We start from the raw sequence: 17,999 nt of genomic DNA on the forward strand, positions 1-17,999 counted from the left end.
TTTTCCTTGTCCTCCATCACCCTCACCCCACTTCAATCCATCAATGCAGCTTTTTTAAAGTCCATCATTAACGGGATTAAACAGCTGAGATTTCAGAGCGGTGGAACTACGGGGCTTTGAGGCGATACTTCCCGGTCTCCTTGCCTGATTGGACCGATGAGACGTGATGTCAGATGACCGCATGCGCCTCGGATTGGAGAGACGGGCGTAAACAAAGCCGCGAGGAGGGGGTGGAGGAGGAGGAGGAGGAGGAAGAGGACAGGTCTCCACATCTCCAGACAGTCCGACCAAGACACCGAAACCGACTTTACGCTTAGGGGAGGGCTGCCCCGCCGGCGCGTGCTTGTCTGCTCCAGGCTCTAACTTACTTTGACAGCCTGGTGTTAATTGGTGACGTGCTTTAAGGAATTCTGGAAGAGATAAAGGCAAACTTGCCGTCGTTCTTCCATCCGGACGTTGCGCAGTTTTTCATTCAGCAGAGAGAAATTTACTAAGTTATCGCGCATCTGGCCCTCGTTAAATACTTAAAAGGGGGAAGCATCATTGTAGATTCCCTTCTCTTAGACGTAGATAGTTAAAGTAAATCAGTGAAGTTGAGTAACAGCGATCGGGTATCTGAGTATATGCGCGTTTCGATCACGTTTAGAGAAAGTCTGGATCAGGCTGAAAGCATGGTCCAATAATTGGAAGACGGAGTGAGAAAGCGGGAGACACAGAAAGTAAGAAACAGAACAGGACAGAAAAAAAAAATACTTTCGGGACACTTCGAAGTGTGTTTGCCTCACACATCCAGGTGTCCCGCCGAGCGGTGCGCGGTCTCCAGCTCGGGCCGGGAGCGCTGACATGCTGCCCAAAGTCGAGACTGAATCTTTGGGACTCACTCGATCGTATGGGGAACAGGGGCACATGCCAAGGAACTTGCAAGGTAAGAATAGTCACTCCGCCGATTGTCTATAGATGTAACTGCTCCATAATGAGGTGTCCACTTTAGAGCAGCGCATCTGGCAGAAGTTCTCAGTGCGGTGAAGTAAAAACTTTGGTCCAAAGTTATTTGCGTTACTTTTACACGGATGGCTCCAGCCATTTTCATAAAACTAGTGCCATAAAAGTGCTTAATGGCTGGATGTATTTATTGACGGATTGAAGAGTTACGGAAATGGGTTTCCATACACTTTAATAATTTATTTATATTATTATTTTTATTTGTTACTTTTGCAACCCAGGATGTATATTTAGATGCAGATTTGAATGCAATTCTTTACGTTTTTGCTGGTGAACAATTATCACAATCAACTGTCAATTAAACAAACATCAAAAAACGCGCAAAAACCTGAAAGGCAGGAAACCCGTACCTAAGCGTTTATCTTGTTTCTATTTCTGGGGGGTTTGTAATTAGACCACCGGACTACAACTTAATGCCATAAAATGACAATTGTCAAGATCATGTGTCATTTGATACCAAAATATATTCAAGAGTCAGACAGACATTTACTACCCACAGAAGATAAGTTAAAAGTCCAGAATCATCATCTTATTTTGACGAGTTGATCCAAAGTTTTCTTGTCCTTGTAAAAGTGTGAGAAATAAAACAAAACGAAACTTTAAAATAATATATATAACTAAATTGTTTAAATTTTAAAGTCGGTGGAGGTTTTTATTTGGTACATAATAAAATGACATTTTGCTTTTAAACACATGAATAAAAAAACATTCCATTATTTTCCCATTAGAAAAGCAGGATTAATGATCTGATTCCAAAAAGCACCTTTGATGCTATAACGTTTCTTAGAATTGACATAATTATGCATATTTCCCTCGGGCTTACATTAATTTTATTTTCTTGATCTTCCCGCGAAACACACTACACTCGCAGGAGCGGAAAAAAAAAAGAAGTCTGACTCATTGTCAAAGATAAACACGTGTAACCCTGCATATTCCACACATGTAATTCCACTGCAATATAAGCGGGGAATCAATTAGTCTGCTTTGGTTTTATGACACAGTGATAAGGCTCATAGAAGGAGTGGTTTGTTTGGGGGGTTATTATCTGATTTGGCGGAAAAAAAAAACGAGGTAACGTGAGTGGAAATATATTTTTGTCATTCTTCTGTTTTGATCGGATGTATGAACATGTGGCCTTTTAGTATTTGTTATAAAAAACATACATCTTTGTTGAATTAAATCCTTAAAAAGCAAACGCTGTTTCAGTTTTATTTAAATGGCTCTTCGATAACTGGTTAAATACAGTAAAATACATATGTATTTGCAGCGTGAAGTTTGAACTGCTATAATCACTTTCTGTTTCATGAGTTTGATACAGATCATAATTGCAACCGCTGTCCTCGTAAAATTTCTTATCTTTATTCAGTTGTGCAGAACCTACAGAGCAAACACACAGCCTGTAGTAATATTATTTCGTTTATGCGCTTTAGAGCGAAAAATGTAAAAATAAAATAAAATAAAATAAAATAAAATAAAATAAGAGGAACAAAGAAAAGAAAAGGAAGAAAAAAAGAGTTCAGAGGTTAAATCTGCTTTGAGCGTCTGTGAAAAATAGAGTTTAATAAAAGTCAGCAGTCTGGCAGAACTTGTTGCTTCAACTCGAAAATACAGCTCCGATCTCAGTAGGGAAACGCGTTAACAAACTACAAATCATGTCTAATTAACGGGTCTCGGAGAGCAGATGAAGCGGATTTTTTTAAGTGTATGGGGCACTAATGCGTGTGTGCGTGCGTGTGTGATTGTGTGTATGCGTGTGAAGGCCACGGAAAAGGCGTCTGTGGCTAGCAAAATATTTCCACTTTTACAGCCGCATCCACCGAGGTTTTCCTGTTTGATCTTGGCTGCTTTGCTTTTTTATGATAAGTACCATAAATGCTTTAAACTGTTTTAAATGTATGCTTGGCTGTTTGATCACACACAGATACCCATACACATGAAAGTATTTCCAAAACTGAAATCAGAGCAATGGTAAAGAAGAGCAATTTTAAAAATCGTTTGACGTGTTGTATTTTTTTTTTTAATGAGCGATATTTGTGAAAATATAATTGGGGCATTTTACGCGAATCTGTTTTTTGAATTCAGTGCTTTCCAGAGTTACAATAATGGCTTTTATTTTTCTAATACCAAATAAAATTTATATTTAAGAACTTGTTCAGAAAACATAAAATATCGCTGCTACTTTTTCACAACTTTAAAGCAGATTTAAATCCACATGAACTGGCCTTTGGCGTTAGTGCTGATTCTTAGAGAAGAAAAAAAAAAATGTTGGTTTTAGATGTTTTTTCTAATCGCCCGCAAAGATAAGGGCTTCTCTGTGTGTTTTCATTTGTCTGTGGGCGGTAACATTTTCTCATCCAATCCTCAAGTCTAATATCTCTCCATTTCCCCCAGCGATTTCACGACTTAGACGCATGCATATTTATGAGGCTGACTTTCATGCACTTTTTCCCCCCCCTGTTTTATTTTTTTGGCTGTAAGACGAGTGAGGAGTAAGAGGGAGACATGGTTGCGTCCCTCCACACACTCCAGAATCGACCCTTCATAGTGTCTGGGGGCACGATTTAAAGCTTCAGAAGAGGAACAGAAGTTTCACAAAATCCTATTCAGTTGCGACGCCGAGTCCCTCCGCGGTTCACCTTGATGGATGAGAGCGGGCTTTTGGGGGGGGAAGAGCGCTCAACACTGAAATAGACTTCACTCTCCGTGTGTGTCTCCGTGTGTCCTCTTGCAGCCCCCCAGTTAAAAATGATGGACTACTCCTATGACGAAGACCTGGACGAGATGTGTCCCGTGTGCGGGGACAAGGTTTCCGGGTATCACTATGGACTCCTGACTTGCGAAAGCTGCAAGGTGGGTGTCCCGTAAGACGAGAAAATGTTTAGATTTTTCTGCACTGTAACGTCAAATGTAATTTGTGTTTGTGCGGTGCCGTGTGCTTTGCCTAAAACAGTTAAGTACCGTTTTGTTAGGAAGGTTTAAGCATTAGGCTGTCAGGTTTATGCTTGTGTGACATGGGTAATTTAGCATCCAAGCAAAACTTTTAGTCTTCAGTCAATTTAAAAAATATATATATATATAGTAAAAAAATTACTATTGTCTGCTAAAGTAATTTTTCACTCTTAAAGTTTTGTTGTATGCTACATTCTTCACAAAAAATATATAACAAAAGAACACACTCTAACGTCCTTATCAAAATTGGGTGAAACAAATTCTTAAATAGCAATGATGCAGGAGACTATTACATGATCAAAATATCTGTCTTTTTTGCCATTTTTTGCAGCCAGATAGATAGACAGTAGTTCAAAATAGAGATGATCAATTACTGTCCCCATTCCTCAAAACGCAGGGGTTTGGGCCTTAAACCTCTAGACCAGAATAGACCAGCTCCAAGCACAATCACTTTGTTCTTTTACAGTGCTTTTATGCTCCCCTTTGACTGGACACGAATTCACAATAGAAAAGTCTTTTGGAGTGCAACAAACAGAGAAGTTTTTTTTTTTTCCAAGTTTCAAACCTTGTCCTAACAGAATGGTGCCCTGGGCAGTGAGCAATATAACCCATATCCAAATCTGAAATGCCATAGATCGCAAAATATGTGGGAGAGTTGCAACACTTGAGGCAAAATGTACTCTAGTGATGTTGCTGTTTGAGAAAGCTCCTGTCTAAAATTCTCGTCACAGCTTCATTAGAATATCACCCGCTTTGCCTGAGCTACGTGTTTCCGTGCATGACAAGACAGGAGTAAAATAAAAGGTATCATGCTGTTAAACTTGAACTCTGTCAACAACTTATTTGTCCTTCTCTTCCTCAACACAGAGCAAATAAGCATAGATGATTTTTTTTCAGTTCAGTAAAGCTGTCAGTGCAAAATTAAGCCAAGACAAATGTCTCCACATTAACGCTCTTCAGCGTAAAATTGCAGCTCGCAGTATTGATGCTGCAGTGCACATTTCTTGCCTATGTGGTCATTATTCAAAGCAGATGTTATAGATTTGATCCCATAGTGTGACCTTGAGATGCTGAATATTTGCTTGAAGGGAGACGTCAGTGGCATCTCTGGTGCTCCTCAGCCTCTGCGCAGCCAATCTGCATGTTTCTCAGCTGACTTTAAACATGCTGATGTTTTGTGTGTGTGTGTGTTTACATGTGTGGGCGTGCGTGTGTGTGTGTGTGGGTGTGTGTGTGTGTGTGTGTTCTAGATCCAGATGAAGAGGTGCTTTATAGAATGTTGCATGTCCTTGGTGAAACATTAATGATATTGATAATTACCCAAAGCCTGTCATTGATTATTTCTAAAATGTAGCAGTTTGTATGATCATCAGGGCTGGGCTGATAAATCAGCCTGCTGACACATTACAGGTTCATTCTGCCATTAAATATATGCAAGCAGCGATTCAGGCTGATCCAGGTTAGATCCATCTTCATTTCACTGGAAGCGACTTCCAGGTTGATCAGTGTAAAAATCAATGATGAGATTTAATCACATCTAGTTTTGTCAAATGTTGGCCATAATCCACTTTTATTTTTAACTAATCTCCCTATCATCCTATGTAGGCTGTAAGTCATGAATAGCATGATTGTTATTAGGACCTACTAATTAGATTCATACTTTGAGCGTTTGATGTGTTACAGAACAAACAGATCTGATGCACATCATGAACAATAGAACAGTCAAATGTGTCAAATGTGCCTATAGACACACACACACACATGCACACGCACCCACACACACACACACACGCGCACACGCGCCCCTGCACACATCAGCTGTCATTGAAGTGCAAAGATCATTTCTGTTATGTGCTGCACGTCAGTAAGATAAACATGTTATTGCATCAAACTTTCTGGAATAATAACATGAGATCTTCTTTTGAGTTCCAACAGAACAACAACCTCTGAGTCCTAAAATATAGTCGTTCCATGCGGCTGGAAACATAGACTCAGTCACTGCGCACATAGGGGAACAGTGCTTCCCAAATACTACAACAATGTTGTTATATAGTTTTGCCTTTGTTTAAGCCCAGTGTGAATGGAATAAAAACTGTTTCTATCAATCATGCAAAAGATAAACAGCAATTTAAGTCTTGGCTTGCTGTGCATCGAAAAAGAGCAGTTTTCAGTAAGAAGTTGCACACTTAACCCTTAAAAAGCACATTGGAATCAGGTTGCGTTCTTGTACATGAATGCTAAGAAGAACTTATTGCTGAAGCACAAATACTAAAGTAGGGAGTCAATTTTCCAGAATCCAAATCTCTGCTCTTTTTTCGCCTATGTTTGGTCAGATCAGGCAATGCAGATTGTCAATTAAATATGTGTTTGGTGAGATATTGACAGCAGCACCTTCTTTTTTATTTTATTTTAAAGAGCAGGTTTAAGAATTCTCCTCCTAGGTTATGGATCTAGAATATGTTAATACCACTTTTCACTGTAGCTGCCAATAATAAATTCCGTGTATGAATGTCTGTAATCCCGGAACTTTAAATTATGTATATAATTTATTGGATTTTTTTTGCTCTCGTGTGTCCTGGCCATATTATTCAATAATTAAGTATAGGGTTGAAAAAATTACTTAATTCCTGGAGTTTTGTGTGAAAAGAGAATGTTGAAAATGAGAAGCCAAATATTTTATGAAGTACTTTAAAATGCAGTGAAGCATTGGAAAGCAAATCAAAACAGCTAAAGAAAAGTTTATGTGCTGCTCATCAGTTAAAATCCAAGTCATTTCATTAAGAATGTATAAAGAAATGTATTTTATGACTAAATTTAGTGTGACACGCTAACCATAAATTAACCCGAAGTAGCTTGTGGAAACGCAAAAACTGAAGCATTGCACAAATTGTAAAATATCTTTAAAAACTCCCCTCTGCGTGTGTGTGTGTGTGTGTGTGTGTGCATGTATCCATTAAGGCTGTCCCTCTCCATCTGTCTGGGAGTGTGAATGGGCCAATTACTATCGCATTGCAGGGGTCAAGCAGGTTGACGTCTTAATTGGTTCTCTCCACAGGGCTTCTTCAAGCGCACCGTCCAGAACAACAAGCGCTACACGTGTATAGAGAACCAGAGCTGCCAGATTGACAAGACCCAGAGAAAGCGCTGTCCGTACTGCCGCTTCCAAAAGTGCCTCACTGTTGGCATGAAGCTAGAAGGTATGATGACTTTTTTTCAGTGCTCTGCTTTTTGGTTTATTGCAGAGTGACTGAAAGTGGCAACTTTTCTATTGAATTTTGGCTCCTGCATTTAGATTTGTCTTGTCCTTGTACATGAGGTTACGGGGAGTCGTAGTACAAGCTCTGCGGAGCAGTACCTGCAGGAGCTGAGGGTAAATTTTTGGTGATAGATGTGCAGCTGTTGCTTTAGAAGGAAAGGATTTTTATACCCAGGGAGTTTTCAAATTTGCTTCAGGAAAAATGGTACTACAGAAAAATAAGAAGACAGTCTTTGACATATTAAGCAAGATGTGTTTTTTTCTTCAGTAAGTGTGGATGTGAGAATATCCAATCCAAGCTTTCCACAAATCATCACATAGCCTCTTAAGCTCATAGGAGTTTTATGAATGACTTACATCAGATTCACTTCATTCCAGATGTCTGTTGTAGACACATTTCAATATTAATAAACAAAGATCTGACACAGTGCATCTAGATGAGCTTTTTTATTAGATGATATCCATCATCACTTCTTGGCATGGAGTAACAGGTCAGAGATAGTTGGGGGCAAATGGTGGGAGGGGAGGGTTGTCTGGTTGTAAGTGTAAAGAAAAACATAAAATATTATAGTTAGAATGTTGTTCTTTTGGTTAAATGTGGCGAGGCCTCGGTTCATCTCAGAAATTTGGATTTACGCCACACATTAGTTTGGAAACTGTATTTGCAAATCAGTCACATTTGAAAAGTCTGTCTTCACTTTAGTTAAATGTAAAACAATTTAAAGCCTAAAGATCTGATTATAATTTACTTTTTTTTCTTAAAATTACTGTAATTGTATTTATTTTCTCAGAAATAATTCTAAATGTTGTGTGATGGTTTCAGAAGAAAAGATACATACATACATGTTTACATTTACAGCAAAACTAAAGAATAAAACAACAAAAAGGAAAAAAAAAACAGAAACAAAGCAAGCATCTCGAGGTGTCTCCATCTACCTGCCATTATGGTTTCATTAACAGCTATTAACTGTGAACGGCCTTTGGGCAGAAAGTCCCGGACGGTCATTTGAAAGCTAACAGGGGAGTGAGGAGGAATAGGAGGGGGCGGTAGTGTTTGATTTGTTTTGCCGGCAGTAACTTTCCGCTTGTAGGCAAGAAGAGGCCCTGCAGCACTCTGTCAGGTGCCAGAAGCTCCAGTGGGCGACTCCTGCCACATCCAGTAAAGACCTCCCACACAGAAGAGCTGACACCCTTTACCACATGCACACACGCACACAACTGCACACAACTGCACAGGCACACACATGCAGCTCTGCCTTCTAAACACATACATATATTCATGACAGGAAAGTTGTTCAGATGGCCACAGGCAGTAGGAAGTAGTTGTCATTTAATCTAAAAAAAGAAAATGATCTCAGCCATGTGCTGCGTTACGGTGCATGGTTTCCTTCAGAAACATGTAAATTTAGGAGATAAACCAAAGACCAAATTTAAAGAAAACTTGACACTTGCCTCCCCTTTTTAGTTTGCTTTCTTCTGTAACACTTTTTGGTGGCATGTTTTTTTTTATTGTTACAACCAGTGAGGCAGTTTGTTCAGTTTTAGAAAGAAGGGGGAAAAAACATGTTGAAGTGTCTGAGAAAGTTCAATAACTCTCCATCCAAATTTATCATTGCACCTTGTGCAATAAAAAGAGCTCAGTTAGCAAATTAAAGTCAATTTGCTAAAGTTAACATTATCATATTAATGTCAATAATCAGCAGTTCAAACTCAGAGTACAAGCTCACTCACAGGACTTTTTGGTATTAATACCACCTGCAAATCTGAACAGATTGGTCAGTGAGAACTCTTAAGAGTTAGGCAGGTTCTTTTTTCTTGTCAAGACAGATGTGCTTGAACATTACAAAACTGATGACATCCTTTGAGACTAAAAAAACTCCCATTTATGTTTGTTTATAAAAAAAAGTGACAAGATATTATGAGATTATGGTTTATTGTTGTCTTTTAATACTTGTTGCATATGTGAGTTGGTAAACTTGCATATATCCCAATAAAATAAATACAACGTCATTTTATTATCTCAGTTGAAGTAAAACCAAAAGCCACAAAGTAGAAACTTTGATCTAAATGTTTAATAGTTTAAATATAATAAGCAAGTCTAGATTAGGTGTGAACAATTCTGTCAGATCTTCTAAAACTTTTCTTCAAATATGTTTTTAGTAAATATGGGTAAAACAGTAAAGGATGGTAAGTCTTTAGGTGACTGATTTTGAGTGAAAGAATCCAATCCATCCACATGCTGCAGGCACAGTCTCTTCTTGGTATGCTGTTAGCATCTCCCGCCTGCATTGTCCCCCTGAAAAAACAAGATTTGATTCATTAGAACATCACTCACCGCAGCCAGTGAAGCATGCTATATTTGAACAGCTCCCACTGGCATGATTGTCTTTTTGCCTGCTAATAGTTGTCTTGTATCATATGCTTCACTGAGCTGCCTAATATTTCCTTCACTTGTGTATCATTTTAAAGGCAGAGCATAACATTAATATCTTGATCCCTACATAAATTTGTTATTTCAGAAATGATGCTCTCACAGAGACTCCCTTTCTCCTTTTATGTCGTTCTTTTGCATGCAGTTAATCGTTCATAAAATTTTAATTGATTGATTACTACAAATTCAAAACCTCTGAAGAGCCACTTAGTTGAAATTAGCACCACTGGCTGAGTGTTTGTATATTCCCTGCTGCATCTCTCCCCGCTCCCTCCACTTTTTATTTCCTCCCCGTCTCCATCTTTCCAGCTCTGATTTGTCTTCCATCAGCCTCTCTGTACCTGTGGTGGGAAAGCCGGGGAGCTGTCCCATTACTTATGCATAGGTATCATAGGTATTCATGTGTGTGCATGGGATAGGGCGCATCCAGAGCAGGGGCCGGGGCCCCGACATGACAAACAGGGTGTCAGCAAGGCTCCGCGGGACCCATTAATATGCCGGCAGCCGACAGGGATCCTCACCTACGCACGCTTAATATTCCTGTATATTAAACAACCATAAATCAGAGGATATAAGCACTGAGGGCTGTGTGCAAGAAAGAAGTTCAGTATTTGTTACTGTCTGTGTGTAGGTGTGTTCTTGGAAATGTTACATTGCTAAAAAATGAATGTTCTCTCTGTGACTCTGCTTGTTTGTACAAGTTTGAGGCACACAGGGAATAGCGAACATTTTTGGAGAATAGGAGGAGTTGTGTCAGATTGGAAATTTATGAATTTTATGTTCCCTAGTCTTTGCATTTGTGCTGTCAGACAACATCTCAGAGTATATGATGTCCTTAACCATACAAACCTAAAGACCCACTATTAACCTCCTATGTGTCAGTAGCTTTTAACTGGTTCAACCATAGTAAAAGTTATATTTCCCTTATCTTCTAACAAGCATCATGTTTTATACATGTAATTAATCATATTCACAAATTTAATTGGTTTTAAAAATGATTTCTTTTTTTTGTTTTGTTTTTCATAACAATATTTCACTTTCATCTCTGTGTCTCCTGCCTTTATGCTGTGGTTATTTACTGACAGAAACTAAATATTTCTGTTGACTTGGTGTGAAAGTCTGTTTTTGGCTGTTTTTGTCCAGCCAATCACTCAGTTAAGAGCAAGCTTCAGGCATAAGAGAAATAAGCTACTGCTTAAGGTTTTAGTCCAACAGGAAGATAAAGATACCAACACTGTTTACAGACATAAGAAATATATATATTTGTAGTTTTGTTTATTAGGAATAAACCTCTTTAAGATTTTCTATTCTAGGTTTCAGATTACTAAATTCAAAGGAATTCAAATTTCTTTAAAAAAATCTTTTGTAATAGTTTATTTGTGAGTCATAATTTAAAGCTGGAAGTTCAATTACATATGCTGCTTATAATAGTGTCTTTGGTAAGGGTCCTTAAAATTTTTAGCCAGCCCTGGCCAGAAAACATAAATACACTCTTTTCTTGGCAAACAGAAATCTAACCTTGAAAGGAAAGACGCCACTGAAACGGTTAATGCATAAAGTTTTATATTGATAAACTAAAATCTTTATTGCTCTCATTTCTGTTGGGTATAGGGATCATATGAATTCATTCTCATCAGAAGCTAAATTGTTGCAGTGTCCCAACACTTGTCATATTGCCACTTTGTTCAGACATGCACATTTCTCTCTGCCCCCTTATGCATGTATGCACTCTTCCCCTTCCCCCCCTTCAAATTAATCCATGTTACATGAATGCAAATCACCTTGTTTAATTAGAGACAAAAATGTGTGCATGTGTGTGTGCCAGTATGCATGTGTATGTAGTTGTAAGATCCCCCCCCCCACCACCGCTACCACTACCAACTCTGGTATTCATGATGCGCTGTGGGTCCCTTGGTCCGAGGCAGGCGAGAAAGGCTGTCAGGGCCTAATTTTGTTTTCCCAGTAGGGCCAACTATTAGTTTCTCAGCTCATTAATTACGCTGTTGTGGAGAATCATTAATAGTTAAAGTTACCCTACAATAATATATAATGGATACATTTGACTGGAATCCCAATTTCTTCTTCTTCTTTTTTTTTGTGATGTGAGAGCAATATTTCAGTGGTCATGATCATTTGTGAGTCTAGTTGAATGGACATTGTGAGGATGCATATGGGGAAGTGGCTGTTGGAGTCTGAGTAAATCACTGCATTTAAACCACCAGAGTCTCTTCAAGGTGGTGGACCGTCTGGCACGCTCCCATCTCTCTGATGGGGAACAGTGTGTGATGTTTTCCATGTAAGCCACTTCGTGTTTGGGTGTTAAATCTATACATAAGTGCGTGTCTGTGTGTGTGTGTGTGGCTGCCCTCTCGGCGGTGCTTGCTCAGATCAGTGACAGGCACATTTTGTGAAAGAGGTCATTAAAATCCCTCCCAAGGCAGCTTGGTGTGTATGCGTGAATGTGTGTGTGGGAATACGTATATGTCTTTGTACGGGTATCTGCCCATCTTTCGCCCCTGAACTTAAGTCTCGCTCCACGCCTTCTCCACACCCCCACTTCACTTTCCCTCTTCTGTTCTTTCATTCATCTGTCAAAGCATCAGGCGTCTCAGTGGACCTAATATTACTTGCTATGGTATTTGACTTGTCTTTGTGTATGAAAAGGTCAAACATATTTGGGCTTAATAGTATATTTGCCTGCATTTTGATGCATTTAAAACGATGGAAGCCGTTGATATGGGTCTAATATTTGTGAATATTAGCACTGAAAAGTCTAGTGCATATTTTTCCCTTTTTATGCTGCATTAAGTCCCAGACGTCTGTTGGCTCTTTGCACGCTGGGCCCTGCAAAACCTTGTCAGAATAAGATGTAATTAAGTATGAATAATTAACACCAGCGCCCCCTGACTGAGAGATAGTAGAGCAGCTTCCCTGTGGCAGCAGTCGGTCAGATCACACACGAACCTCATTGCAGTCCACTGTGTGCCCAGTTTGTTCATTAGAAATGCCCACAGCTCACACTCGTTGTGATCCTCACCACAGGATCCCTGCGCTGAGGGGTGGCGGGGGGAGACAACAGGGGAGCATCGTGGGTGCGTTTGTTTCATCAGAAAATAAGAACCCCAATTGAATTATTGTCAGACTGATCATGTCTTTGGTCTTTATAAAGAAGTCCTTGCTAATTGACACAGACATTTTAAAAGCTTTTAGGGATTGCATAATCAGAAAAGTAGATTTTTGTCAGAGTTTATAATACTAACTAACTTCTGAGAGGGAGGCCAGACACCCTTCGCCACCCAAAAAAAAAAAAAAAAAAAAAAGAACCTGTTGTACTATGATCCTTCTGTCATTGGGTTCATACAAGTTTAAAATTCTGGTCAATGAGTAACATCAATATCACTTTGGTCTGTGGGCTTTAGCAGTCAACTGATAAACGTCAAGTATAGTTGTCATGCGTAAACCTTTGCCATACAGAAAACTGATGGTAAACACCACCCCTAAAACGTTATGCGTTTGTACTAATGTTTCAACATTTGGGATGTAATCGGACATTGACATCACAAGACAAGTTTTGGTGGAAGAGAAAGAGGCAAGAGGAAATTTTGGAAATATTTTTGAAAAACTGTGGAATCCACCATAAATTACTCTGACAGAGGAAATGGTTCATAAATCTACAGCAGGCTTTCAAAGAAACTTTATTCAGTTTATAAGTGATGATTTCAAACATTTTCAAACAGATGTTCAAATGATCAAACTGTTAAATAGTTCTGTTATATGGAGGCAAATTTTAATAGCTTTCACTTGTTTTACAAATCAAAGCCGCAGGCTGACAGCAACTGAACCACTCTTCTCAAGATAGTCTGCTTTTGAAGAGAAACATTGTGCTGTTTGATCCAGATCACACTTTGTGAACATACACAATTTGGCATAATGCCATGACCACCAGAGGCCCTCTGACAAGTTTATGGCTATGCAGCCCCTTAATTGATGTTGGATTAGAATAAACAAGCCAGACTTCACTCCTCATGTGCATCATTTTACCCTGACATCAGTTCACCATTGTTCAATCATTGATGATACTATATATACAAACTACAAACAAATGCCATAAACAGGTGATAATCAGTGTTATTTCCTAAACTCTTGCAGCTTTTCTTCTCGATCTTTGCTCCTTCCTTTAATACAAGTCAATGTTGTATGGTGAGGGATTTTATTCTAGGTCCATCATTTGGTTTTTAATATGAATGTATCACAAGTAAAAGTGTGAAAATTAGCTTTGTCTTTCAGAAATGCCATCAAGAGTGAGTATATTGAACATACATTTGAACTAACAGTCTGCTTTTCTCCTCTTTATCATGTCTTCCTCTCAGCTGTGCGAGCAGACCGCATGCGTGGCGGTCGTAACAAGTTTGGCCCAATGTACAAACGTGACCGTGCCCTGAAGCAGCAAAAGAAGGCGCTGATCCGAGCAAACGGCCTTAAGATTGAGGCCATGAGCCAGGTGATGCAAGCTGTACCCACTGACCTCACTATCTCCTCAGCCATTCAGAACATCCACTCGGCAGCATCCAAAGGCCTTCCACTGAGCCACCACGCTGGTCACCACACCAGTCACCACCACCACCACCATCATCACCATCACGCCACAGCTTTGCCTCCTACAGACTACGATCGTAGCCCTTTTGTTACTTCTCCTGTCAGTATGGCGATGCCACCACATGCGGGCAGCCTGCAGGGCTACCAGGCGGCCTACGGACACTTCCAGGGCACACGCACCATCAAGTCTGAGTATCCAGACCCATACACCAGCTCTCCAGAGTCCATCATGGGCTACGCTTACGTTGATGCCTACCAGTCAGGCTCTCCAACCAGCTTCCCCCATCTGATAGTAGAGCTACTAAAATGTGAACCCGATGAACCACAGGTTCAGGCAAAGATCCTGACCTATCTACAGCAGGAGCAGGCCAGCCGAGGCAAGCACGAGAAGCTCAACACATTTGGGCTGATGTGCAAGATGGCCGACCAAACACTCTTCTCTATTGTGGAGTGGGCCCGCAGCAGCATTTTCTTTCGTGAACTTAAGGTAAGTGTGAATGATCTACTGCAGTGATGCTATTATTTGGGTTATAAGGACATGATAAGAATATAGGCATTTACTTTTTAATGTTAAACTCCTGTCTGCTTTACGCAAATGAGTTTAATGGGCAAGGATAAACTAAACTACATTTTGCTTTCAGTGCTAAGCTTTTGACCACATTTCCAAGCATGGGATTTAACTCTGCTCATACACATCATTTGTTCTGTTCCTTATGTTCAACAGCACCTTAATATCCTTTTTGTCCTGGTTTTCAACATTAATGTTGAGTGTACAAGGCTGTGGGCTGAGAGCCAGAATTTGCTCATTGTTGGCACTGCTCTCTGTCCTATAGTGCCTAATCAAAATTCACCAGCCAGTTGTTTTTATCAAACACACAAAAGCCTTTTTTTTCCCCTTTTGCTGTGGATTTTGAAAACCTTTAGTCTGAGCATTAGGGACATTGCAGTATTCTGCAAACAATACAGATTAAATTATGTGCTTTGATTAGTTTTATAGAACAATGAAACTGGTATATTTTTTATAATGTAATTATTTGTAATCATTTTCAAATCACTTAATTGTATGGTTAATTTAAGTGTTTGAAGGTATTTACAATAAGTTTATTTGACAAATGTGTCTTTTAGCAGTAAAATATTTTGTCTAAGGTATTCATCAAGTTTCAGATGAAAGCACAATACTCAACACTCAGATTAGAGCACATGATTAGTTCAGATTTTTTTCAGTCTCACATGCAATTATATTAAGAAATTTTATTGATCTTTTTTCTCATAAAGAAGACTGTCATATCCTTTTAAATTCACACCTCAGGTCCTCCTAGAGTAGAAAGATTGTTTTCTGAGGACCATAACAGTCTAAATGTGACTCTGCAGCTCTGTAAATGAGTCACATGTTTTTACTTTAAACATGTTTTACAGGTGGTTGCAAAAAAAAAAAAATAAAGCCAGTTAAATATTCTTGAAAAGGGACACTGAAACTTTCTGCATTACACGATGTCTAAAGCAGCAATCTTAAGTCTCCTAAATATTGTAGCATTTATTGTTTACCTGTTAATCCCATATGACCCAGTTAATCCCATATGACCAGTGTTTACTGTCTGTAATACATCACTCTGGATTCTGCCTTCTTTTAATCACAGACCCCTGAGAGAGCTTGTGGCATGTATTTTACTTACAGCTTTATTTGTTCTGAATGAAGGTTAATATCCTCAAAGCGATTTGAAAGGCATTTGATTAGCCTGCACTCACCTGGTTTTCTTCCCCTCGCCTATTTCTTTTTATTTCTGTTTGTCTCACAGTGCGTCGCCACAGGCTCAGCTGCATATTCATGGGCCTGTTGCCAAATCCCCTCTAAATATTTAGTGTAATTTTGTTTTGAAAAGGGAAAATAACAGCCAAAAAAATGTTACATTAAAAAAAAATGTGCCAATTACTAAACAGATAAGAGTCCTTGAATAACACATGTCGACATTTCGCATGCACTGTGTCCCCCTCTCTTGACCTTTTTGAGATATGCATTTGCATTTGCCATAGATGATCGCTATACAGAGGCTCTCACACACATACAAAAGGGCTCACTGAAGGGTGTGGCTACATCTAATAATTGTGTGTGGTTTGCTCATTAATTTTGAATGATCAATTCTGCTCCATTGTTAAAGCATCTCTAGCTTCTCACACCCTCCTCCTAATTCAATTATATCAGCCACTAGTGTTTTTCGCTCCCTGTTTGTCACCATGAATGAGTTGTCATTATGTTTGCCTAATGACTACCCATATTACTCTATCTTAACAGTAATTGACGAGTGCTTGTTACAAAGGTGCAAAATGACCCGAGCTCAAAGCTTTTCCCACTGTTACACTGGCCTCATTGCTTTCAGGGGAAAATGAGGCAGATAATAGAATTTTGCTTATGTTGCCCCTTCTGTTGTTAAAGCATCATCCAAAGCACAAGGGGTTTTGATAAATAATATGCTAGCTGTGGCTTTGACAGTTTTTTGTTTTTTTTTCCACTTGCTTGACCGTCCTGTCTTTCCTGTTAGTTTCTTTTTCCAAACTCTTGTTATAATCTGAGCTAAGATGTTGTGAGAAGGTTATTTGCAGTACCGAACGAGAAAGGCAAAATCTAGGATTTGTCTAATTAGTACCATTTTAAAAAATTATGAAGACTGTTTTTATATATGTTGTCTTTTGTAACTTCTCAAAGATATTTCCTTAGATACATTTAGGTCTCTTTTGTTAAAGTACTCAACTATTTCTTGAACCTTTCCACATTTTGTCATGTTACAATCACTAGCTTCAATAGATTTGAGGGGTGGGGGAGAATTTTATGTGATAGATTGTGAGCCCTTGCGTAAGACACTTCACCCTACTTGCCTACTGGTGGTGGTCAGAGGGCCTGGTAGTGGTTCATGGCAGGCAGATTTCTGTTAGACTGCCCCAGAGCAGATGTGGTCACTATCTAGTAGCTTGTGAATATATGAATGACTGAATATAGTGTGAAGCACTTTGGGGTGATCTGGACTTGATAAAGCATTATAAAAGTACTTGCCATTTACCATTTAGATCAAAACAAAGTTGTGAATAATTTTGAAAGGGAAGAAAATGCAACAAATATTTCAACAATGTCACAAGACGTTTCTGAAAAGAGTGGTGTACTTTATTTTTTTAATACTGAGTTAATACTTTGTGCAGCCAATTTTCATGCTGCTTAAAGTTGCTCAGCTATAGCCTGCCTTTTTTATGCAAAACATTTAAGTTTGGCCAGATTGAATAGAAAGCAACTGTGGACATCAGTCTTCAAGTCTTTGTACTTCAGTTTAGGTCTGTACTTCGGCTGGAGCATTCTAACACATGACTATGCTTTGATCTAAACCCTTCCAATGTAACTCTGTATGGTTCTTTTTATGGTAATGTGGAGCTTTAGTTTTCTGACACATTAGATTTTTTTTTGCAAAAGGCAAAAAGTTTTTGACGCTTCTAGCCAGAGGCTCTACATGGCATGTGGCAGACCTACTGCACATATTACTAATGGGACCCTTCTAGCCACACCCTTATAAACACCAGATGGGGTGCACCACAGCTTCTACTTGTGCTTTCAACAGATTCTGCAACCTGTGCTGTGGATTTCTGCAGCTCCTTCAGAGCAGTCAATGGGTCATTTAACTGTTTCCTTTATTAAACTTTATCTTAGCAGTTTATGTAAAAAAGAATCTGTTAGTAGGTTAACAGATGTGTCATAGATTGGATATGTGCTCTACACCCAAGCTC

General features: G+C 39.1%; 1 protein-coding gene across 2 annotated transcripts in view; it reads left to right on the forward strand.

Moving 5' to 3' along the window:
• The first annotated feature begins 241 nt into the window (after nt 1-241).
• nr5a2 (nuclear receptor subfamily 5, group A, member 2) overlaps nt 242-17,999 on the forward strand; it is a 67,360-nt gene continuing 49,602 nt past the window's right edge. Inside the window, exons 1-5 of one of the 2 annotated variants that reach the window (XM_044129654.1) lie at nt 296-719; nt 794-925; nt 3,734-3,852; nt 7,007-7,148; nt 14,009-14,721. In XM_044129654.1, the coding sequence (XP_043985589.1) occupies nt 844-925; nt 3,734-3,852; nt 7,007-7,148; nt 14,009-14,721 (1,056 nt within the window). In that variant the 5' untranslated portion in view covers nt 296-719; nt 794-843. Of the gene's footprint in view, nt 926-3,733; nt 3,853-7,006; nt 7,149-14,008; nt 14,722-17,999 lie in introns of both variants that reach the window. The other variant, XM_044129653.1, reaches the window with a different exon arrangement.

Source organism: Gambusia affinis, linkage group LG10 (assembly GCF_019740435.1).
Source record: "Gambusia affinis linkage group LG10, SWU_Gaff_1.0, whole genome shotgun sequence".
In the NCBI taxonomy this organism is placed as follows: Eukaryota; Metazoa; Chordata; class Actinopteri; order Cyprinodontiformes; family Poeciliidae; genus Gambusia; species Gambusia affinis.